Source organism: Oreochromis aureus, linkage group 3, assembly GCF_013358895.1.
Source record: "Oreochromis aureus strain Israel breed Guangdong linkage group 3, ZZ_aureus, whole genome shotgun sequence".
Classification (NCBI taxonomy): domain Eukaryota; kingdom Metazoa; phylum Chordata; class Actinopteri; order Cichliformes; family Cichlidae; genus Oreochromis; species Oreochromis aureus.
Window position 1 is genome coordinate 105,485,213 of NC_052944.1, and position 24,521 is coordinate 105,509,733.

The following is a 24,521-nucleotide window of genomic DNA, read 5'->3' on the forward strand; positions in this document are numbered from 1 at the left end:
ATCAAGTCATCCTAACAAGACACACACTTACGAATCATTTCCTGTTCTTCTGATCTGCAGCCGCATCCTATTATCTAAGCACATTCTATTCTAATTGTTCTTTTATTCAACTCACAACTATAAAATTAAAAAAAATTAAAAATGTTTAAAAAAAAGCAAAATTGCCACAAAAAATTCCGCGATACAGTGAGGCCACGAAAGGTGAACTACGTTATAGCGAGGGACCACTGTACCTCAGAGTGTGTAGTTCACACTGTTGTGTTGTATGTGTTTAAGGTAAAATGATTAGATGTTAGAAACATGAACGTGGTATGAGCTCACAGTCAGCAGCTGCATCAGTGACACAGAGTCCAGTGTGTGGGCTCAGTTCACAGGCAGACAGGAGGAGGTGTGTTTCACTCCTTTCTCTTTGTAATGAAGAGCTTTATTCTTTTATTGGAGCATCTTTAACCTTCGTACAGTCTGTGAGTGTTACAGCTTCTCACCTGCACATCACTCTTTATTTCTTCCCTTTCCTTTTACCTTGTGTTCAACACAGTAAAGAGCTTTTATTATGAAGGTTCTCAGGGAGGAGGAGACTTCCGGTTTGTGCGCCATCTTGTTCAGAGTAACGTGTCTGTGGCCGTTTATCAATGCCCAAGTACGCGAGTACTCGCGTTCTCGGTGAGTACGTACCCGCCAAGAACGCGAGCACGGACTCGCGATTTGTACAATTGGAACACCTGCGTACGTGATGATGTCACAGGTCCGGAGTTTTTACTGCCGTCCCCTCCTAATTTAACTGTGAGTAACATGTTATGAAGCTTAACTGTAATCACAGCCAAACCGGTTTACTCAGGAACAAATAAAACACTGAAATAAACCAAACATTAACATTTAGAAGTGATCTAAGTGACTTATATATCATTTTTAACCTCAGTAGTGAAACCTCTATTAATAAAAATAGTGTACATGTACATACGTGTACATACCTTAATAAAAACAAGCAGGTGAGATGTTAGAACGCTTTTATTTCTATTCTAGTGGACACACAATACTATAGACAGCTGCTGGAGTTTCTTTAACCTGACTAGTGAGAAGTCCGCGAGCGGGGGTGGGGGGGGTTGAAAACGATGTGCCGGGAGTCCGCTGTTGAGTTTTGGACGAAATGCATTCTGGGATATATAGCTGTCCAAAGTCCACACCGATGCATGCTCGATAAAATGGGCGGATCGAGAACACATCCGGGACTTTTTCGCGTTCTCGGCTTGATGCGTACTTCGAATTGGAACAGTACTTGGTCTCCGACTGATGACGTATCACGAGTACACTAGAACGCAAGTACGCACAAGTACGCATATTGATAAACGCCCTGTGTCTGGGAGCGGTCGATGAGGATCAGCTGTAACGGGACTGTTACCGAGGATGAAGATGATGATGATCGTGCTCCTCTTACTCAGTAAGAAACACACACACACACACAGAGGTGGGTGTGGCTGCATACCGAGTGTATCGCGGGTCTGTTTTTTTAACCGCTCATGTTCACGTTCATCGAGCTCGTTCATGTGATGAAGCTCGTCCCCGCGGCCTCCAGTTTTCAGTTTTCAGTTTTATTTGTCATATGCAAGTTAGCACAGGGTCAACATCGCAATGAAATGTGTTTGACGAGCAGCGGTCTCTCAGCAGCATGATACAGTAGGAAAAAATATAATAAAATATAATATAATAAAATAAAATAACAAATAGAAAAATAGTAAAGAACAAAATATTAGAGAGACATGGTAAAAGAGAAAAGATGACTAAATATATATGTATCTATAAATATAAATATATGTACACTAGTGATTAAATAAGAAAATCTTGAAAAGAAATATGACGGGAGGGCAGATGGGATATTGCACAGGAATGAGCAGCAGAAATTTACAGTATTGCACTTTTTAAATATAAATTACAATAACAATAAAGTGAAGTGACCAGTGCAGATTAAACAGAGTACTTGTGAAGCTGCAGGGTAGCTTCTGAGTCCTGTGTTGTGTGTGTTTAAGTGTTGTGGTTGAGGTGTCGTATGGCTTGATGGTAGAAACTGTTTTTAAGTCTTGTAGTCCGAGCAGACAGACTCCTGTAACGTCTGCCAGATGGTAACAAGGAGAACAGCTGATGTGCTGGGTGGCTGTGGTCCTTGATGATGCTGTGTGCTTTACGGAGGCATCGCTGGTGATAAATGTCCTGAATGGCAGGAAGCCTCGTGCCAGTGATGTGCTCTGCTGCCTTCACCACCCTCTGTAGTGATTTACGGCTGCTGGCAGAGCAGCTTCCGTACCAAACTGTGATGCAGCTCGTCAGCAAGCTCTCAATTGCACACCTGTAGAAATTTGAGATGATGCTGGCGTTCATGCCAAACCTCCTCAGCCTCCTCAGGAAGTAAAGCCGCTGGCGAGCTTTCCTGATAGCAGTGTCTGTGTGAAGGGTCCAGGAGAAGTCCTCAGTGATGTTGACTCCAAGGAACTTGAAGCTGCTGACCCTTTCGACCTTGACACTGTTGATGTGGATGGGCTGGTGTTCCCTGACTGGTCGTTTCCGGTAGTCCACTATCATTTCTCTGGTTTTGCTGATGTTGAGAGTCAGGTTATTTTCAGGACACCACTCGTACAGTGCCATCACCTCCTCTCTATAGGCTGTCTCGTCGTTGTCTGTGATGAGGCCTATGATGGTTGTGTCATCAGCAAACTTGATGATGATGTTGGACTCATGTTTAGCAACACAGTCGTGTGTGAACAGGGAATATAGGAGGGGGCTAAGCACACAACCCTGGGGCGTACCTGTGTTAAGGATGAGTGATGAGGAAGTGTGCTTACCAACTCTCACCACCTGGGGCCTGTTTGTGAGGAAGTTTAGAATCCATCTGCAGATCGGTGTTCCCAGCCCAAGGTCGACGAGCTTCGTGGCAAGTTTTGAGGGGACGATGGTGTTAAATGCCAAGCTGTAGTCGATGAAGAGCATTCTTGCATATGTATTCCCTTTCTCCAGGTGAGTGAGGGTGGTGTGTGTTGCCAGGGTGATGGCATCCTCTGTGGCTCTGTTTGTCCGATAGGCAAACTGAAGAGGGTCAGTGTGTCAGGGAGGGAGGAGCAGATGTGACCTTTGACCAGCCGCTCCAGGCACTTCATGATGACGGATGTCAGTGCAACAGGACGGTAGTCATTCAGACAGGAGACCACTGATTTTTTGGGAACGGGAATGATGGTGGATGCTTTGAGGGACGTGGGGACCACTGACTGCCTCAGGGAGAGGTTGAAGATGTTGGTGAACACCTCTGCCAGCTCGTCTGCACACACTCTGAGTAGCCGGCCTGGGATGCCGTCCGGTCCTGGAGCTTTGTGAGGATTGACCTTTTAAAGGTCCATCTCACAGCTTCTGTTTTCAGAGTTAAAGTTGCAGCCTCACTGTCCTCCTGAGGGTAGAGGATCTGCTCTCTGTTGTCTGCATCAAAAGCGAGCATAGAAGTTGTTAAGCTCGTCTGCGAGAGATGCAGTGGGCTGGACACTGACTGTGTTGACCTTCTTGTAGTCAGTGATGCAGCGCAGTCCATTCCACAGTCGCCTGGTGTCAAAGCTGTGGTAGCTGGACTCCATTTTGTCCCTGTAGTCCTTTCTGGCCTTTTTATGGACTTACGGAGGTCATACCTGGCTGCTTTATATGCATCAGCATCCCGGAGTTAAAGGCAGAGGTCCGCACTTTTAGCTTGGCGCGACGTCTTTATTTACCCAGGGTTTCTGATTTGGGTATATGCGGACAGTGGTTTTTGTGATGATATCATCCATGCACTTTCCAATATATCCAATGACAGAGTCTGTGAGTTCATTGATGTTGCCATCAGCTGCATCCACAAATATCTGCCAGTCAGTTGTGTCAAAGCAGTCCTGCAGGACCTCCTCAGCCTCACTGTCCCATTTGTAGATGACCCTGGAAGCTGGTTTTTCCTGTTTTAGTCTTTGTCTGTATGCAGGCAGCAGCAGAATGGAACAATGGTCTGCCTTACCAAAAGCTGGGCGGGGGAGGGGTTTGTAGCACTCTTTGAATGGAGTGTAACAATGGTCCAGTGTTTGATCACCTCTTGTGGGGAAGGAGATGTGCTGATAGTATTTGGGGAAAACCTTCTTCATGTTGGCTCCGTTGAAGTCTCCCAGCACAATAAAGGCAGCTTCTGGATTTTTGTTCTCAAGTCCAGTGATGATGTCATACAGTTCGTCCATAGCCGTAGCTTTATCAGCGTGTGGTGGAATGTAAACAGCTGAGAGGAGAACTGAGCTGAACTCCCTCGGAGGTAAAAAGGCCTGACTTTAATGGTCAGCAGCTCGAGGCTCTGAGAGCAGTAAGTTTTTAAGATACACACATCTCTAGCCCACAAGGAGTTAACCATAAAGCACACCCCTCCTCCCCTTTTCTTGCCTGAGTCCTTCGTTCGGTCTCCCCGGTAAACAGTGAATGCAGTCCGCCCATGCAGGGCGGATCCCGCACTTTCAGCTGGTTTTATCAGCTGATCATATGTGTGTGTTTAAACCAGGGGTCGGTAACCTTTCTGATGATGACTGCGTCTAAAATTTCCTCAGAAGTCAATGTGCCATATGATTGCATTGCAAATCCATCAGCAGATAAACTGGAGCAGCCGGGCTACGTAAAAAGTGTGTGTTTTGGGGGGGGCGGTCACATCCAGCGGGTGTGTGGGCGGGAGCGTGACACAGTCGCTCCACCCCAAGTCACTACTGCGCAGACTCTGGCTCCAAATGGCAGCCGCCATAAGGGATATTTTGGCTTCATTTTTGTACAATTGTACAATTGGAGGAGGCGGTGTCGCGTCCTCCATGTTTTCTACAGTCATTGGTTTAAACGTGTGTAGTACAGACAGCAGGAGACAGTGAGGGTGGATGCTAACAGGCAGGACTCGAACCCGGGCCTGCAGGGCACTGTGAGTCTCCTACTCAACACCCTGACCCTGACTGTACACTATTGTACTGTACAGTATTGTACTGAGCAGCGTGTGTGTGAGATGATCTGACGTGTCTAAGCTCAGACTGCAGCTACAGGAAGTTCCCACTGAGCCTTTTAGACAAGCACTCCCACCCAAAGCCAGTTTTAAGAGGCAGAGACAGAAACATGTACTACATATTGGTACTATGTGTAAATACTACATATTTGTCCTGCTGCAGCTGAGGAGCATAAAATCATTCAGTTAGTAACATAGAGTTTTATCTTTCGTCTGATGTCACAGCCTGAGTTACTTTCAGCTGATGTTATTCACAGCATATACGCTACATTCATATAATTAACTGCAGACAGATGAGCTTTGTCCACCTGACCTGAGCCCATCTTTCACTGCTCACCTGCTGATGGACCTGAGTGACCCTCACAGGAAGCTTCTCTCAGCTGCTTCCTCTGTGATGTTCTGAGTACAGAGCAGGTTTCTGTCTGAGGGCAGAACAAAGGGTCTGCTGTGTGTGCAGAAGCCTTTACTGTACGTGTGTGTTTGTGTTGTGTTGGTGATCTGAGCCGGACAGGTTCACTGTTACAGACCTGAGCTCATGGTTCATGTTAGCACTGCAGTGTTTCTTTGCTGAAGTGTGTGTGTGTGAGAGAGAGAGAAAGGTCATGTGACTGTGAAGCACAGGTCTCACCTGTTTCATGTTTCTGTCTTCAGTTTCCCAGCATGCCTCAGGGGTGGAGGTGTATGAGGGGGCAGAGTCTGTCCTGCTACCCTGTCGGGTACAAACTGATTTTTCCAGGAACTCCACAGCAGCAGTGTGGGACCGTGATGGGCTCAGTAACCCAACAGTTCACCTGCGTAGGCAGAAAAGTGGCAGTCTTGATGAGTATGACGATCTTAGTGGTCAGAGTGATCGTTACCAAAATCGAACATCAATGAGAGTCGACGCTCTGCAGACTGGAGACCTCAGCCTCACTCTGAAGAACCCCACAGTCTCTGACAGTGGAACCTACACCTGCATCTACCGTAAAGAAGGACAAGAGCTGAACCGGACTGAAGTACAGCTGAAAGTCACAGGTCAGTGGACAAAATTCGGATTGATGTGAGTTCATACAAACATGTTGATGATGTTCATGTCTCCTGTGTTTGTGTTACAGTACCTCCTCCAGTCTGGCCCAAAGTCCCCGCAGCTATGCTGGTTATTCTGATCATCCTGCCTGCTGCCTTTGGTCTGTTTATGTACTGTGCATATAAAAGGATGAAGGACAGAGAAGGTGTGTGTATGTTTTATAATGTGTGTGTGTGTGTGTGTGCGTTTCCACAGAGCAGACCAGGAAGTGGAAGCAGCAGCCCTCACCTGCACCTATAACTCAGTAACACCACAGTCACACATTCAGTCATGCAGTTATTGTGTTCATATTATCAATAACAATAATCAATCCCGTACTGAGGTCACATGACTAATGTGAGCATCAGAGCATTTTTCCAGGATCAGCTGGTCTGAGCAGCTTCAGTGATTCAGGGTCCTTAGATGGAAGAGCAGATCCTCTGCCACCAATCACAGACCTGTTCCTGAGGTCTGGTGTTCTTCTACAGCTGAGCTGTTACTGACTCTCCAATACCGGCAGCTTACAAACCAGCTTCTTTCAGCACTTACTGCTGTACTCTGGGGAAACAGTCCAGAAATGTTTGTTACATAGTAGCAACAAATATTATTTTTCACTTAGTAGCAGCTCATTGCAGCCTTAAATGGGGATCAAGATGGCGCCGGTGTATGTGGCTGCTCGTCTGTGGCTGTCAGTTTTGTTTGTTCTTATATTGTTCCTGTCATGTGACACTCAGGAAATCTGCTCTCTACTGGTGTACGATCGCCAGTCGCTTCTAAATCTCTGAAGTTTTGATCTAAACACAGTTCTGTTTGCTAACAGAAGACAGAATTCCTGGTGCCCACTGCTGTCACAAATCCCGACCAGCCTATGCCGTGCTGTCATGCTACCTCCCCGGCAAAGGCGTTGGGTAGGCGCAGTGGCTGGCTGGTTAAACTCAAGCTCTCCCTGAGATTATTTCGTGGAGTTTTTGTGCACCAACGTTTCCTGGACCCTGTGGATTCCTGCCTCATCCCCGTGGTCGGCCAGGATGACGCGCCGCTCCTTCGTGACCCCTCTTCTCCTCGGCTCAGTGTGCACTGGGCGAACGTTGATAAACTGAGGCTGCTGTGTGGGGCTCCCTGTGCCGCTGGGGCTCATACCTCTGCCCCAGCTCCTGTCAGGATTGGGCTGGTAAACGTCTTCCAGCTTTGAGCTCGTGTTTTGAAGTCAATCGCTCGAACTCTGTGCTCTTTGCTGTTATTTATCGTCCCCCTAAGTACAATAAGAATTTCATAAATGATTTTTCAGAATTTCTAGCTGGGATTATGCCCAACTATGATCATGTTCTTATTGTGGGAGATTTTACTATCCATGTCTGCTGTCCTGATAAACCTCTGGTGAAGGAGTTTTTAAGCCTTAGTGACTCTTTTAATCTGGTCCAGTCCGTACCTGGTCACACACACGAACACGGACACACACACTGGTCTTGTCACACAGTCTACCTGTGTCTGACGTGGAGGTGACTGACTGACACTGCCTTCTCATATGGCTGTATTATTTGATGCTGTGTTTTCACACACTACAGTTCAAACCAGCGCTCCTGTTCGCCGCTGTCGGATTTGATTTCAGTCTTCTTGCCTAACTATCCTGGACTCTGTGGCGCCATTAAAAACCAGGCAGCCCAAGGCTAAAACCGAGCCTTGGTTTAGTGACACGATGCGGCTGTGAGGAGGGAGAGTCGCAGAGCTGAACGCAGATGGAAGAGTGGCAAACTTCAGGTGTCTCTTCTAACCTTAAAGAACTGCTGGCGTCTCTATCAGGATATAAAATGCTGCTGCACGAGTTTAACTGGAACTCCCAGTTAAAGTCCCATCCTGGCTTCACTCCATTGGCTGTCTGTATATGTTAGAGTTCATTTTAAAATTCTGTTGGTTTTTAAATTGCCCCACCCTGACCTTAACCACCCCAGGTTTCTCAGGTCAGCTGGTTAGCTGCTCCTGGAGGTACCCAGGTCCAAGAGGAACAAGTTTCCCACGTGTGGGACTAATAAAGGTTATCTTATCTTCAGCTCAGAGGGGGCGGGGCCTTCTCCATTGCTGCTCCTAATCTCTGGAACAATCTGGCCCAGCACATTAGAGACGCCGCTTCATTGTCCACTTTTAAAACACATCTTCTCAATTTACTGCTTTAATTTAATCTAATGTGCTGATTTTGTTGTTTCCATTTAATTTTACCTCTTTTTTATTTATGTATTGTTTTCTTCTTTCTTTTTGGGCACTGTTGCCTCACAGCAAGAAGGTCCTGAGTTCAACTCCACCATCAGGCCGGGTCTTTTTGAGTGAAGTTTGTTCTCCCTGTGTTTGTGTGGGTTCTCCCCGGGCACTCTGGCTTCCTCCCACCGTCCACAGACATGCAGTTTGTGGAGATAGGTTCATTGAAAAAATCTAAATTGCCCATAGTTGTGTCTGTGAAGGTTCTCAGTCATCCAGGTCATCGTAGTCAAAGGAGTTTGCAAAGAAAAGCGTCTGGACTTCTTTGAGTTGCTTGAAGACGTTTCACCTCTCATCCGAGAAGCTTCTTCAGTTCTAAGGTCAAATGGCCGAGAGTCCCAGATTTAAACCCAGTGGGAGTATCCCCCCAAGGAGGGACAAAGGACCCCCTGGTGATCCTCTAATCACATGCGCCAAGGTGTGAAAGTGGGTGTGGGTCCCAATCAGCCAGGGTTTCGGGTGATCTCATTGTGAAACCTGGCCCCACCCTATCATGTGATTTCCTGAGGTCAGATGGCCCAGGATGTGAGTGGGCGTTAAGGCGTCTGGGGAGGGAACTCAAAACTGGATTATAGATGGCAGACAGTTGGTGTCGTAAACCACCGCCTCTGTTCAAGGATGGTCGCTCACAGTGGACATAGATGGCCTCTTTCACTCCTCTTTCAAACCATCTGTCCTCTCTGTTCAATATGTGAACATTGGCATCCTCGAAAGAGTGACCTTTATCCTTAAGATGCAGGTGGACTGCTGAGTCTTGTCCTGTGGAGGTGGCTCTTCTATGTTGTGCCATGCGCTTGTGAAGTGGCTGTTTGGTCTCTCCAATGTAGAGGTCTGGGCATTCCTCGCTGCACTGTACAGCATACACCACGTTGTTCAGTCTGTGTTTTGGAGTTTTGTCTTTCGGGTGAACCAGCTTCTGTCTGAGTGTGTTGCTGGGTCTGAAGTACACTGGGATGTCGTGCTTGGAGAAAACTCTCCTGAGTTTCTCTGATACACCGGCTACATAGGGGATGACAACGTTGTTGCGTCTGTCTTTCTTATCCTCCCTCGCTGGTGTCTGATCTTCTTTTCTGTGCCTCTTTGCTGACTTTATGAACGCCCAGTTAGGATAACCACGTGTTTTCAGTGCTTCCTTTACATGTGTGTGTTCCTTCTTTTTCCCTTCAGGCTTAGAGGAACAAGTTCTGCCCGGTGGTGTAGGGTCCTAATTACTCCAAGTTTGTGTTCCAGAGGGTGATGGGAGTCAAAGAGGAGGTACTGGTCCGTGTGTGTGGGCTTCCGGTAAACTTCAATGTTGAGGTTGCCATTCTCTTCAATGTGCTAGCGCAGTCCAGGAAAGGCAAACAGTTATCCTTTGTGTCTTCCCTGGTGAACTTGATGTTTTTATCCACGGTGTTAATGTGCGCAGTGAAGGATTCCACTTCTTGTGTCTTGATTTTGACCCAGGTGTCGTCTACATATCTGTACCAGTGGCTGGGTACTCTCCCTTTAAAAGAGCCAAGAGCCTTTCTTTCCACTTCCTCCATGTAAAGGTTGGCTACAATAGGTGACACAGGGGAGCCCATGGCACAGCCATGTTTTTGTCTGTAGAAGCCTTCGTTGTATTTGAAGTATGTTGTGGTGAGGCAGAGGTCTAACAGTGTGCAAATCTGATCGGGTGTGAAGTTGGTCCTGTCTTCCAAGGAGCTGTCTTCTTGTAGTCGTTTTCTGACAGTCTCCACTGCCTCCGTGGTGGGTATGCACGTGAAGAGAGAGACTACATCAAAGGACACCATGGTTTCGTCTGGATCCAGGGTAAGTTTCTGGACCTTGTCGGTGAAGTTGGTGGAGTTCTTGATGTGGTGTGGGGTGTTCCCCACGAGAGGTGCCAGGATGGTAGCAAGGTGTTTCGCAATGTTATAAGTGGCTGAGTTTATGCTACTGACTATGGGTCTGAGTGGGACCCCTTCCTTGTGGATTTTAGGAAGTCCATAAATGCAGGGTATGGCATCCCCTGGATAAAGGCGGTGATATTTGAGGCGGTCAATGATTTTGTCCTTTTCAAGGTCTTGAAGGCAAGCTATAACTTTCTTTTTGTAGCTGCTTGTGGGGTCTCGTTTTAAAGCTTCGTAGGTGTTGTTGTCACTGAGGAGAGTAGTGATCTTTGTGTGGTAATCTGTTGTGTTTAGGACCACGGTGCACCTTCCCATGCGCTGTGCACATTGAAGAGAATGGCAACCTCAACATTGAAGTTTACCGGAAGCCCACACACACGGACCAGTATCTCCTCTTTGACTCCCATCACCCTCTGGAACACAAACTTGGAGTAATTAGGACCCTACACCACCGGGCAGAACATGTTCCCTCTAAGCCTGAAGGGAAAAAGAAGGAACACACAGGTAAAGGAAGCACTGAAAACACGTGGTTATCCTAACTGGGCGTTCATAAAGTCGGCAAAGAGGCACAGAAAAGAAGATCAGACACCAGCGAGGGAGGATAAGAAAGACAGACGCAACAACGTTGTCATCCCCTATGTAGCCGGTGTATCAGAGAAACTCAGGAGAGTTTTCTCCAAGCACGACATCCCAGTGTACTTCAGACCCAGCAACACACTCAGACACAAACTGGTTCACCCGAAAGACAAAACTCCAAAACACAGACTTAACAACGTGGTGTATGCTGTACAGTGCAGCGAGGAATGCCCAGACCTCTACATTGGAGAGACCAAACAGCCACTTCACAAGCGCATGGCACAACATAGAAGAGCCACCTCCACAGGACAAGACTCAGCAGTCCATCTGCATCTTAAGGATAAAGGTCACTCTTTCGAGGATGCCAATGTTCACATTTTGGACAGAGAGGACAGATGGTTTGAAAGAGGAGTGAAAGAGGCCATCTATGTCCACTGTGAGCGACCATCTTTGAACAGAGGCGGTGGTTTACGACACCAACTGTCTGCCATCTATAATCCAGTTTTGAGATCCTTCCCAGACGCCTTAACGCCCACTCACATCCTGGGCCATCTGACCTCAGGAAATCACATGATAGGGTGGGGCCAGGTTTCACAATGAGATCACCCGAAACCCTGGCTGATTAGGTCCCACACCCGCTTTCACACCTTGGCTCATGTGATTAGAGGATCACCAGGGGGTCCTTTGTCCGTCCTTGGGGGGATACTCCCACTGGGTTTAAATCTGGGACTCTCGGCCATTTGACCTTAGAACTGAAGAAGCTTCTCGGATGAGAGGTGAAACGTCTTCAAGCAACTCAAAGAAGTCCAGACGCTTTTCTTTGCAAACTCTTTTGACTGCCCATAGTTGTGAATCTGTGAGTGAATGTGAGTGCGAATGGCTTTGTCTGTTAACCCTGAGACAGACTGTCGACCTGCCCAGGGTGGACCCCGCCTCTCGCCCTATGGTAGCTGGGATAGGCTCCAGCAGCCCCCACAACCCTGAAAGGGATAAGTGGAAGTTTTCTGTTTGTCATGTCAAGTGTCAGCACTTTGTTTGCAGCTGGGAGTCTGAAAGTGCTTCATGAATAAACTGATTACTTACAGTGTTACTGGTTTTAACTAATATCTGCTACAATCTCTGCAGACCATCAGTAGCAGCCTGAAGCAGAAGAATTAGTTTCCTTTATGTCTCTAAAGAAGAGCTGACAGATTACAACATACTGCAGCACTAATTCATGCACAACTTTCACAGATTAAATAAATGCTTGTTATAATTCAAAGTTAGTACTGCCTGTATGTTTGACATAGGAAAGCAGCTGTTTGTGCAGCCTCACACATCAACACACAACAGTTCAGCTCCAAGTCAGAGAAACACTGAAAACAGGAGCTGCTGGTTACACAGCAGAGGACAGGATGGAGGATCAACCTAACTCATGTCTGTCTTTAAACCTCATGTTCTCCTCTCAGCTCTGCAGCCAGAGGTGGTGAAGGTGACACAGGGGAAGGAGTCTGTCGTGCTGCCCTTTAAGACCACAGCTGACCTTCCTCAGAACGTCACAGTGGAGTGGAGACTCACTGAACCCAAACACATGAAGGTCCACGTGTATGAGAGTGGAAACAATCAGCCTGTCAAACAGGACCAGGGTTACAGAGGTCGCACAGAGATGAACAAAAATCCACTGAGAACTAAAGACCTCAGTCTGACCCTGAAAGACCTCCACCTCACTGACAGTGGAGTCTACACCTGCACCGTCTACAACAAGGATGGAAACAAGCTGCAGAAATCAGTGACTCTCATTGTCAGAGGTGAGTGTAACATCTGTTTGTCCACAGTGTGAATCCTCCATGAATAAGATCCAACCAGACAGATTCTTGGGTGCTGTGTTCTTTAATTTAATTATTTTTAAGATAACCTTACCAAATGTCTGGATATGACAGTATTTGTATGATCATCTTTTTGCTACTACACATAGTTTTAACCCCCATTAGTGGTTTCATTCTCAAATGCTGTTTTCCAGGCCCATTATCAGAATATTTCCCAAAAAAGTTTGTATTGCTTTGTTTTCAGTTCAACAATAATAGGTGTAGCAAACCTTTGGTAGGAGAACATACAAAGACATGATTTGTTAGCATTTGTAGCATATAATTAATCACAGTTTGTACTGAATTTGCAGTGCTGTGTGTTTCTTCTCAGCAGTGCACACAGTGGGAATATTTAGTCTCATATAACACATCCATTTTATACCACATTCAACTGATTCATGTGTTAATTATATAATAAATACCTGTGTCCTCTTACACAATGCTGAACAACAGAGCAGTATCCACATTACATCATGGAACAGTAACATTTTTTTTATCTGTCTCACACTCTTCTCTGTTTTCTCTCAGTTCCTCAGCCAGAGGTGGTAAATGTGACAGATGCAGACGAGTCTGTCCTGCTGCCCTTTAAGACCACAGCTGACCTTCGTCAGGACATCACAGTGGAGTGGAGACTCACTGAACCCAAAGAGAGGAAGGTCCACGTGTATAAGAGTGGAAACAATCAGTCACACAACCAAGACCAGTGTTACAGAGGTCGCACAGAGATGGATGAAGATCCACTGAGAACTAAAGACTTCAGTCTGACCCTGAAAGACCTCCACCTCACTGACAGTGGAGTCTACACCTGCACCGTCTACAACAAGGATGGACACATGCTGCTACAGAAATCAGTGACTCTCAGTGTCAGAGGTGAGAGTAACATCTGTTTGTCCACACTGTGAATCCCAGCTGTGTAAACTGTTAGTGTGTCCAGCTGTTTGCAGCTGTGTGAGACTAAAAGCTGCACAGCTGTTTGTGCAGCCTCTCACATCAACACACAACAGTTCAGCTCCAAGTCAGAGAAACACTGAAACACTGAACGCTGCTGGTTACACAGCAGAGGACATGATGGACCATCAACCTCACTGATGTCTGTTTGTCTCTTTACAGAGGGTTTGCCAGACATTGTGCAGGTGGGACAAGCACTGGATTCTGTCCGGCTGCCCTCAAAAACCACAGCTGTCCTTCCTCAGGACGTCACAGTGGAGTGGACATACAACAACGTAAAGCTCCACGTGTATGAGAGTGGAAACAATCAGCCTGTCAAACAGGACGAGGGTGACAGAGGTCGCACAGAGATGAATGAAGATCCACTGAGAAAAAAAGACCTCAGTCTGACTCTGAAAAAGCCCCTATTAAGTGACACTGGAGTCTACACCTGCACCGTCTACAACAAGGATGGACACATGCTGCTACAGAAATCAGTGACTCTCCATGTCATGCGTGAGTAAAACAGCTGTTTGTGTGAATCCAGCATGAATCAGTGAAATCAAAGAGCTGCTGATGGATCTGTGATAACCTGATATGATAAAATAATGTTGCGACACAAAAGTGCTGGAAATGAATTTTAATAGCTGAAAGTGTAATGAGGTATTTTGTGTTTTCTATCTAATATAAGTTGGGTATGTTCTTCACTGAGATCTCTATCATCATCATCATCATCATCATCATCATCACTGTGAGATGTTAATAAGAGCCTCCTGACATTCACTGATCAGTACAGATGAATATATTTGCTGGCACTGCTACTCTTCAGGGTTCTGCTGATTGGTCGACTACTTTAAAGAGACTTTTTGGTAAATAAGGAACAAAGTGCTTCATCTTCTATATATAAATGATCATAAACTAACATTGTTTAGAAATAATAATTAATACTTTGACTATTTAAATGTGTTATGGCAGGGGTCTGCAACCTTTTACACCTAAAGAGCCATTTGGACCCGGTTTCCACGCAAAAGAAAACACTGGGAGCCGCAAATACTTTTTGACATCTAAAATGAAGATAACACTGTATATATTGTTTTCTACCTTTGTGTGAACAACTAAGGTGTGCTGCTTATGAAATCCATGAAGTGCAACAGAGAAAATTAAATTATATTTATGTAATCAACACATTTTGAACTCTTAAAGAAATATAACAAAAGGAAAGACACCAACCTGAACTAAAATGATCCATGTGGCAAACAAAAACCGCCACCCTTATATCGCCTTTGGGCTGTTGGAGCCTTGACCTGACTCTTAAAAAATAATTGGAAAAAAGCTCTATGCTGCTGAAAAATAGATATTTGCAAAATTCTGCCTAAATATGTATTTTACCTGGTTAATGCATGCAGGGGGGGGGGGGGGCGTGGTTTGCAGCGCCGCTGCAGGGGAGGCGGACGCACCTGAGCGACACCCGCAATCACGCCTCGCTGCCTTTACGTCTGCGCTATCTGTGCTGTTGTGTTGTTGGTGGTGTATGTCGGGCTGTGAGCTGAAAAGCTACAGCCGGCTGTATGCATACAGCAACCGTGTGTGAAAAGTGCTCAATAAAGAGATGCTCAAAAGCATGCTCATGGAAACATCGTCGGGTCTGCCGTGATTTGTTTACAATGGGACTTCTGCTCCTGAACCTCTGCGCACAGAGTCCGCAAATCGGGCTATCTGAAGTCAGTTTACGCAGGACTGTGAGCTGTCATCTGTCAGGCGTGAACGGTGTTTGTTTTTAACATAGTTCACGGTGGAGAACAGCTGCTGACATAATGTGGATCCGAAGATCCATAATTGGCCTACCTGGGGTTGAAAGTCTCGATAAATGCACGACGTCAAGGGAATACCGGCTTCATGAGTGTGACTCTTATTTTGACTGATGAAAAATAATAGAATATAATTTTATTTTTATATTTCAATATCACAATAATCTTCCATTTTAGAACTACGAGTTAAAAAGAACTAACATAAATAAAATACACTTCAGCGAAATACTTCTAATTTATTTGCCCAAACCACGCGGAGCCGCAGTATAAGGACTAAAGAGCCGCATGCGGCTCCGGAGCCGCAGGTTGCCGACCCCTGTGTTATGGTAAATAAAAGCTGACAGCTAGTGCAGCAATTAAGATACAACAGAGCAGGATGACGTTGAAGATAAGGACAGGGCATTAACAGGCAGTAAGAGTGAGGGAACAAATACACAGAATATACAGTATATACACAGTTTTAAAATTAAAATGACTGAAAGGTTAATAAATAACAATGTTTGGATAAATACAGATTTGCTGATGATGGAAAAGCACAAACAGAGTAAAGATGTTTAAAGGGTTTAGTGTGAAGACTGTGATCCAGGTCTGAAGGAGATCCACATCAGCGTCCTGTCAAACCTGTCACTCACTCAGGACTGAAAGTCTTTTTTTGTTCTGACATCACTTCCTGTGCTGTAAGTCCAGCCTCCCTCAGTTTGAGCAGCTCTGAGGTTAATAACACACATATAAGAGTCAGAGTTCAGCATCAGCCCACAGTGAAGCTTCAGGTGACTCCAGGCTGCCAGCATAGCTGACACACTGACAGCTGTGAGTCTGTGACGAAGCTTCACTCAGTGTTTAACATCCATCATGTTCCTGTCTGTAACTAGTGGCAACGACCACTCACAGCTGCTTAGTTTCACCAGGACTGAAAGCAGCACCGATAACATCAGAGCTTATAAATACTTTAAATATCACTCCAGTACCATCGATACTCATCAGACTTTAAACAAAGGATCATCTCTGTGTTCAGGCTCTGTTTGATGGAAACAGTCAGCTGTGACTGTGTCCAGCTGTGACTGTGTCCAGCTGTGTGAGAATAAAAGCTGCACAGCTGTTTGTGCAGAGGAGATGATCACTCACTCACATCTGTCTGATCTCTTTTGAGAGAGTCTGCCACACATGGTGGACGTGCCACAGGGGGAGGAGTCTGTCCTGCTGTCTTTAAGACCAAAGCTGACCTTGGTCAAGTTTGTCACAGTGGAGTGGACTCTCAGTGGTGTCTGTCTGTCTCTTTTCAGAAAATCTGTACAGGTTGGGGACAGTGTATGGAAACAAGTCTTATTTGCTAGAATTTCAAAAATCAAACAATCTCCGTGACATTTCCACAGTGGAGTGGAAACTCATATACCCCAAATACAAGTTGATAAAGAAAATAAATATCTGTCAGGGAAATGAGGAAGACCTCAGTCTGAACCTGGAAGACCTGCACCTCACTGACAGTGGAATCTACACCTGCACCGCCTACAGAGGAAATGGAGACATCCTGCTACAGAGATCAGTGATATTCAGTGTCAGAGGTGAGTGTTACAGCTGTTTGTCCACAGTGTGAATCCCAGATGTGTAAACCTGTGAGTGTGTCCAGCTGTTTGCAGCTGTGTGAGAATAAAAGCTGCACAGCTGTTTGTGCAGCCTCACACATCAACACACAACAGTTCAGCTCCAAGTCAGAGAAACACTGAAAACAGGAGCTGCTGGTTACACAGCAGAGAACAGGATGGAGGATCAACCTCACTGATGTCTGTCTGTTTCATGTTCTGCTCTCAGACTTCCAACTGGAGATGGTGGAGGTGACAGAGGGGGAGGAGTCTGTCCTGCTGCCCTTTAAAACCACAGCTGACCTTCATTATGTTGTCAGAGTGTACTGGACTCTCACTGAAGACCCACTCAAGATAGTCCACGTGTATGAGGTGCCTGATGGTAAAAAACGGGCACCTTCACTGGACCCGCCTTACAGAGGTCGCACAGAGATGAATAAAGATCCACTGAGAACTGGAGACCTCAGTCTGACCCTGAAAAAGCCCCTCCCCACTGACAGTCGTAGCTACACCTGCACGGTCTACAACAAGGATGGACGGACCTTGGTACAGAAAGTAGTGACTCTCTGTGTCAGAGGTGAGTGTTAAAGCTGTTTGTCCACACTGTGAATCCCAGATGTGTAAACGTGTGAGTGTAACAGTGCAGTTAATGTTGAAGAAATGATGTAAAAAAGAAGTTTACACTATAAGAAAGAAAGTGATGGGTGTTGCAGTGCCACATAAAGATCTGAACCCTTTGCTCCTGTAGTGAAACTACTCTCAGAAATATTTAAGGTGTCTAGTTTCATAAACAGCAGAATTATCTTCACATGATGTCTGCAACCACAGACAGCTCACTGTGTTCATCTGGATGTTATTAATAGAAGTGTTAGGGTGACTTCTTCAGCCTTCTGAGACTGAAGAATCCTGGATGACTGAATGTGGTTTAAGGTTAAATCCACATTCATTCACTGAGTTAAAGAGAAATGAAAATAATCATAAATACTTGCTTGATAACATCACTGTGTGTAATTGGTATGACTTTAATTCATGATCCACAGAAAAGTGATGATATTGTACAGCATGGTGTTTACTCACCAGGATCTTTTACAAGCAAAATATAGAAGCTAAGTGTGTTAGTTTTATCTACACGATGGATATGAATAAAACCTTCGGACTGCATAACACTGAGCACAATAAGATAACTAACTATAAATGTGTTTGTGCAGAGTACATCCAAATAACATCTGTGATACTTGTCCTTCATTGTAGTGTTAAACTTACAGCTGAGCGGCTCATGGAGAGCTGTGATTGGCCTTTACAGACAGGTGACCAGGTGCTGATTCAGTGAATGCTTTGTTTGCATTTTAAATATCACTCAGTCTCGTTTAACTGTAGGAAGCCAAATCTATGCAGAGTTCATGTATGTGATCATTTTCATCACTATTAAAGGTTGTTCCAGTGTTCCCACTACTCAGACTAAACCACAGCTGAGAGGAAACAGTCACATGATCACCTGGTTTGTGTGTCTGATGTAGAAACACTGAGACTCACTCCTGTTTTCTCCTCTGCAGCAACATTAAAGGGAACCATGGCAGACATGCTTCCATGTCTCAGGAGGAGGAGGGCACCAAATGCAGAGGTCAAAGAGGACGTGAGGTATGTTTGCAGGGTCACAGAGGTGTGTTTACCTGTGAGGTCACCATGGTAACTGCAGCTGGTCCAGTTTCAATGAGCTGCACTTTAAATATGGAACGATCTTTATATCATAAGAAGAAAGAAGAAAAAGAAAAAATGTAATCTGAGCAAATAATTTCATTTCACGGCACAGTTGAATTCCTCGTGCAGAAATCCAACAACCCGCGCAGAGCTCAGCGTCCACACGCACGAGGAGCTGCGAGTGTTTCTCCTTTGATCGTGCTGCAGCATTTTTACACTCGTGCAGTTCATCTGCTGGTGCACATATCTACAGCTGTTACCTGACTTGGAAGTGTGGAGGCGGATCAACCCAAAGGCTGAGTCTGTTCATCTGGACGTTTTCAGTGGGAGAAACATTTCAATATCATCCAAGTGACTCTTTCAGTCTCAGCTGACTGCAGGTTTCCAACCTTATAAACAGGACATTTGCACAATGACTCAAACTAGCAGCAGAGAGGGAACAATGAACAATTCAGTGGTGCCACTGAAAACACAGATGAACACAATGAACCTTTTAGGATGCTTATTTAAAAGCACCTTTCAAGGACACTGTACAGCAAATAAAACAGGCATAAAAACAGGCAGTTTTAAACAGGTGGGTTTTGAGGTTGGACTTAAAAAGAGGGAATGAGGTGATGTTTCTGAGGTCTGGAGGTAACAAATTCCAAAGTTGGGGGGCAGAGGGGCTAAAAGCCCCCCATAGAAACAAGATGAGAGGAAGGAAGAGAAAAAGAAAGAGAAGAGGATGATCGGGGGCACTGGAGTGGGATGGTGATCTGAACCAAGTCAGAGATGGTGGGGAGAGACAATGAATAGCCTTAAATGTATAGAGGAGTATTTTAAAATGCGAGATTTGACCGGGAGCCAGTGAAGCTGCTTCAGAACAGGGTGATGTGGTGGGTGGAGGGAGCTTTGCTTCTCATCAATAAATTCTCTCCATCCTCTGTCATGTGACTCTTGCATAGGCGGTAGAAGAGGTTTGCCGTGTTTGAGTGGGGACGGGTTTGTGGCATAATCTGCAGAGTACAGTTTTCTGGCCCGTGTCAGACTTTTCTTGCTACAGAGCCCCTCATGTAGGAATAATGTCCTGGATTTGTTTGGTCTTTCTGTTTGTCATCATTTCAGTTTATTTTGCAAAATCTCAACAGGATCTTCAGCTTTATTGTGAAAGGTTTATGTAGAAAATAAACAAGCGGACGGCAGAGCCACACGCTGGGTTTACCATCGTTGTTGCTAACGACAACACCTAAAAACAGTGGCTTGTCCATCCGTCCGTAGTGTGGTTATATTAAATATAAGAGAAAGAAAGAACTGTAAGAGATTGATATAGCCTCTACAGTGACCATCAAAACCATGAAAACATAAACTGTAAACAGTTTACATTTGGCTTCTCTGTGCACCTGGCTGCTGAGTGCTGCACTGACTTTATGCACGAGGAATTTAATTATTTGCTTGAATTATGTTTTTTTTTCTTGCATGGGACTTATGATATAAAGATTATTCCATATTTAACACTGATTAATGGAACAAGGAGCTCAGAGCTCAGTGAGGACATGACCTACCCGTGCAGGTATGAATGTATGAACCTGGTTTTATTCTTGGTTCTGATCCTCATCCTAGTTCCAGCTGATCGATCACAGATCAGAGAACCGATCAGTCTGTTTGTAGGATATTGATCAGCTGGGATAGACTCCAGCATCAAACCCACCGACCCATGTGAGTGTCTGACTGTCCTCTGTGTCCTCAGGAACACGAACCATGAAGACCTTCCTCTGATGGAGGTTCATTCAGCTTGATGGGTCACAGAGGAGGAGGAGGAGGAGCTGGTGATGAAGAGCAGCCTGTGTGTATATACAGTATTTGTTGTGTATTCAGCCCTGAGGAAGATGCACCTTTGCTTTAGCCTTCCTCTGTTAACAGCTAACAGCTAAATAACCTCAGCCAGATGTTCTGCAGCTGTTTGCCTAACATTAGAAGTTTATAATGATGATGAGTGTGTTTCTGCTGTTCTGATGGATCTCCACGGAGCGTCCTGACTCTGTGGCTGTATCCCAATTCAGGTTCTGCAGCCTTAACGGTCCACAAGGGCCGTGTACTCAAAGACCACTGAGGCCGGAAGTGCGAGGCTTGTAGGCTTGTGAAATGGGACGGTCTAGCCTTCGTCACGCTGCCCAGGTTGCCTAGCAACCATGATACTAACAGCTGGAAACGTTTCATACAGCTTTGTTTGACAGAAATAAAGGAGAACATATTTTGTTCATTTGTTTCTACATGAGCTTTGTGTGATTTGATAAGTATCTGAGGCTGAAACCACAGGACTGTAAAACATGATTGTTGGGCTTCATTTCTGTACTGAACAGTCATTTTAAGGTTAGTTAGTAAATAACAATTAGCTAATGTTGTTCATGACACTAAAGTCAGAGTAAATATAATACAGACAGCAGCAGCATACACACACCTGCAACAGGAGGACAGAGGTCACTGAGGGTCAGAGGTCACGAAGGGTCAGAGGTCACTAAGGGTCAGTGGTCAGTGACTGACACAGCCTGTATATCATGGTGAAGAACAGTTCCTGTTCCATCAGTCAAATACAGTAAAGAGAGACGACTGAGTTGATTGTAACAGAGGAGGCTGTTACTCTGTAATCCTGAGAAGCATCACAGCAGACAGCTGTTCTGTGGACACAAACATCTACAGTTAGCTCAAAGTAAGACGATGGTCCCTGTAGTGGAGATATCAAAGATAGGCATGGCTGTGGCACTGATTCAGTCTTTGAGCACTACGGTCACCCCGGTGTGTCGGCCAGAACACCACTTAAGGCCAAATTGTCCCAGAGTAGGAAATAAGAAGGGAGCTTGAGGTTCCGTTTGAGGCACTTTTTGTCACCACTCAATTTCTGGGGCTGTAAACCCAGCGGGTGTACGTGTGTGTGTGTGTGTGTGTGTGTGTGGCTTCTTGTCATTTACGCACACATAAGATTCCCCAGGAATCAGTGCACCCCCTCCGGACCAACACTGCTCATCCGTCATTAAACTGCCCACCTTACTAACCGGATGATGTCACTAGAAGGTGGGCTGGCCCAAACTGACAGAAGACTGAATATTAAATGAACTTATATAAACTTATAAACACCAATAAAACTATTCTGTGAACTTTGGGGCCTTTTATACAGTCCCAGTTCCTGCTGTGCACACACACAAACAGGAGTCCCACCTTGAACACATTCATCACTTTAACCTGTTTGATGTGTCGGAGCTCAGTGTGACCTCTGCTTTATGTCTTCTCAGGCCTTTAAATGAACGAACAGGGTCGGGTCAATTTTGCAGCAACAGTCCCTTTTTATTCAGCATCTGCATTCATGACAAAGGGCAACAAGTAGACTAGTTTTAATTCTTGTCGACAATCAGCGTGAGCCCTCTACGGGAATCCTCCATTACTCTCGCTGTATACATTTACAATGGCAGTGTGATCATATAGTGGTTAAATCTATGCCAACAAAATAGAAGAACCTTAACAGAAATATCTGCATCTTAAATTTCCTGAACGAAAGTAATACAGAAAAATACTAAAACATATTTCAGCATAACGCTCCTCTGCCTCGGTGTTCAGCTTCTCTGTGTCCTGTCATGCTGCTGATCTGCTCGCTGATCATTCACGTTTTCAGCATTTGTTGCTGTGTATTCCTCTTTACTACCTGTTGGCCTCTGTCTTTCTTCTAGTTGTGCATGAACAACATGGTGCTGACTACCCAGAATGCATTGCTGAGGTCTTTACACCTTCGCAAACTCAGGAGCTGATGCAGCAATTCACGGTACTGGAGTCCAAACCAAATACCAAGAACCAGTATAACTGAACAGAGTTTCAGAAGGTGGACGTTTCTGAATGTAAACACTCCTTTGATTTATCCGACGATGTAGAGTTCATTATTCACACTTCCTGGCTGCCTCAACATCAGGCGCGGAGCTAGAAGGGTGGCATGGGGTGGCCATCTCTTGCTACCCCAAGTGCCACCCTAGTTTTGCATATGACAGTGTTGTTTATTAAAGTAGGATAGCATTAACACTTTAAACCTAGCTACAGTTAACACTGAATATAAATTCTAAAACTGAATATATCACAGCGGATATTGTGATATTTTGATTTTGTGATATTATATTGTGATATTGTTTGGCGGACAAAAAATTCTTTTATTGACACAAATAATTTGTGGGGCATCTTTTTGTGACACCTCATTGTTTTTCTCATTTTAGTTCAAGTGGTGTTTTGAAATGGTTGTACAAAACAAAGCATTGGCTGCATTTTTAGACAGATAGTTGTATATAACTTTATTCTTTACAAAATGTCTGCATACGTTTTAGAAATAATAATTTATATTTGAATTTCAAGTTATGAAAAAAATTTACTAAACATGTTTGGGGTTTTTATAGTAAAATGAAAATATAACTACTACTAGGATTTTATGTTTTTGTGTGATTTCAGAACAGTTGTGTTAACACATTATGTCCATGTAAAAATAACTGTTGTGTTAATATGGGATCAGAACAATGCCACCTTGAAATGAAACCGAAAAAAATATTGTAACTGAAATAAATGTACTGAAAAATCTTGTATTGAAACTGAAAAAATTGATAGTGAAAAACAATTAATTGAAACTGTAATTTTTTTGTTTTCGCTTACAATTTTCTTTTTTTCAGTTTAAATACATTTTTTTTCAGTTTCAATCCATTTTTCGGTTTCAAACCATTTTTCAGTTTCAATCTGCTGGCACTGTTTTGGCATCCGGGGGCGCGCTGGGGGGGATTCCGACTCGCATGTATTTGCATACATTATAGAGACCACTAGTGCTGACCAAGCTGCCATCTTTCTCTCTTCCCGTCTTTCAATGGCTGCTTCAATTTCAGCTTGACCCTCTAAACCGCAGGTAAGTAATCGTTTTTTGTCATCTTTCCTTGCTGTCCCACTGGACTGGACATTAGTTTAGTTTTTTTTTAGCTACATCTGGTGAAGTTGTGGTAAAATGCGGGTATTAGCCTATTCGTCGTAGCAAGCTAGCCTGAAGCTAATATTTGCTAAATTTAGGGATACCCGTGTCTTTTTAGGAGTTGAAGGCCGGTGTTTTAGGAGCGGCACAAGATCTCATCAACAGGCAGTGTTGGGGAGTAACATAATACGTGTACCGGCGTTACGTATTTAAAATACAAAATATGAGTAAATGTATCCGTTACAGTTACCGTTCAATAGGTGATATTGAGAATACAGTTACTTTGTTGAAATAAATGGATTACATGGCGGTATTTTCCTGTTTCATATGTTAGGCTATGGTCTCTCTATTTTTGGTAATTCCACGCCGGTGGAAACCCAAACAAAACACGCAATAAGAGGCTCTAAAAATTATACAAAAATGATTTGATATGAAGGCAATAGCATGTTACAGGCATCGCCCTAAACAATGTAGCCTCATCGGCGGTGTAGTCCGTGCTGCAGGGAGAATGGACTGCCATACACGTTATGTGTCTGTGAGTGAGGGAGGGAGAGAAAGGAAAAGTCTGAGCTGTCACCGAGCAGAAACGGGAGATGGAAGCATGTAAATATAATAATAACCACTGCAGCCAAGAAGAGTGCCTGACGAGCCCAGTTGTAAGTAAGCTATTAAGACTCAACTGTACACTGTGTTCGTGTTTTCCTCCGGAAAAAATAAGTTCCGTTGGAGCAGTCTTTCAACGCCTCTCTCTGTCTCTTGCTAGCAAAGTTGACCCAGACAACAAAGTAAAGCTAGTTTTCAGCTACGAGCCCGACACAAACCCGACGTATTAGCCAGAGGTCCTTTTACTATGATTCGGAGCCGCGGACCTGTTTTATATACGTGCGGAATAGTTTTCTATATGAGATCGCTGCAAAAAGTGCAGCCTTACCTAAT

The 24,521-nt window shown here is 44.8% G+C and overlaps 1 protein-coding gene across 3 annotated transcripts; it reads left to right on the forward strand.

The window, feature by feature from the left end:
* The first annotated feature begins 1,247 nt into the window (after positions 1-1,247).
* Positions 1,248-23,192, forward strand: LOC116320702. 3 transcript variants are annotated; one of them, XM_039608998.1, is made up of 11 exons: positions 1,248-1,438; positions 5,675-6,037; positions 6,118-6,234; positions 12,217-12,555; positions 13,141-13,482; positions 13,723-14,055; positions 16,631-16,909; positions 17,157-17,504; positions 18,481-18,565; positions 20,352-20,447; positions 22,324-23,192. In XM_039608998.1, exons 1-10 carry the CDS (start codon positions 1,405-1,407, stop codon positions 20,398-20,400), a joined length of 2,289 nt encoding a protein of 762 aa, XP_039464932.1. In that variant the 5' UTR covers positions 1,248-1,404; the 3' UTR covers positions 20,401-20,447; positions 22,324-23,192. The 3 variants fall into 3 exon arrangements, with proteins under 3 accessions (XP_039464932.1, XP_039464933.1, XP_039464931.1); XM_039608999.1 differs by lacking the exon at positions 22,324-23,192 and adding an exon at positions 20,665-20,836; XM_039608997.1 differs by lacking the exon at positions 22,324-23,192 and having other exon boundaries at positions 20,352-20,836.
* Positions 23,193-24,521: the final 1,329 nt, after the last annotated feature.

Bases quoted from the DNA above. Each gene is read 5' to 3' on its own strand.
- LOC116320702 (XM_039608998.1), top strand. From the start codon at position 1,405: ATGAAGATGATGATGATCGTGCTCCTCTTACTCA. The intron at 6,038-6,117 runs GTCAGTGGACAA...TTTGTGTTACAG, and splicing joins AGTACAGCTGAAAGTCACAG to TACCTCCTCCAGTCTGGCCC. The intron at 16,910-17,156 runs GTGAGTGTTACA...TTCTGCTCTCAG, and splicing joins AGTGATATTCAGTGTCAGAG to ACTTCCAACTGGAGATGGTG.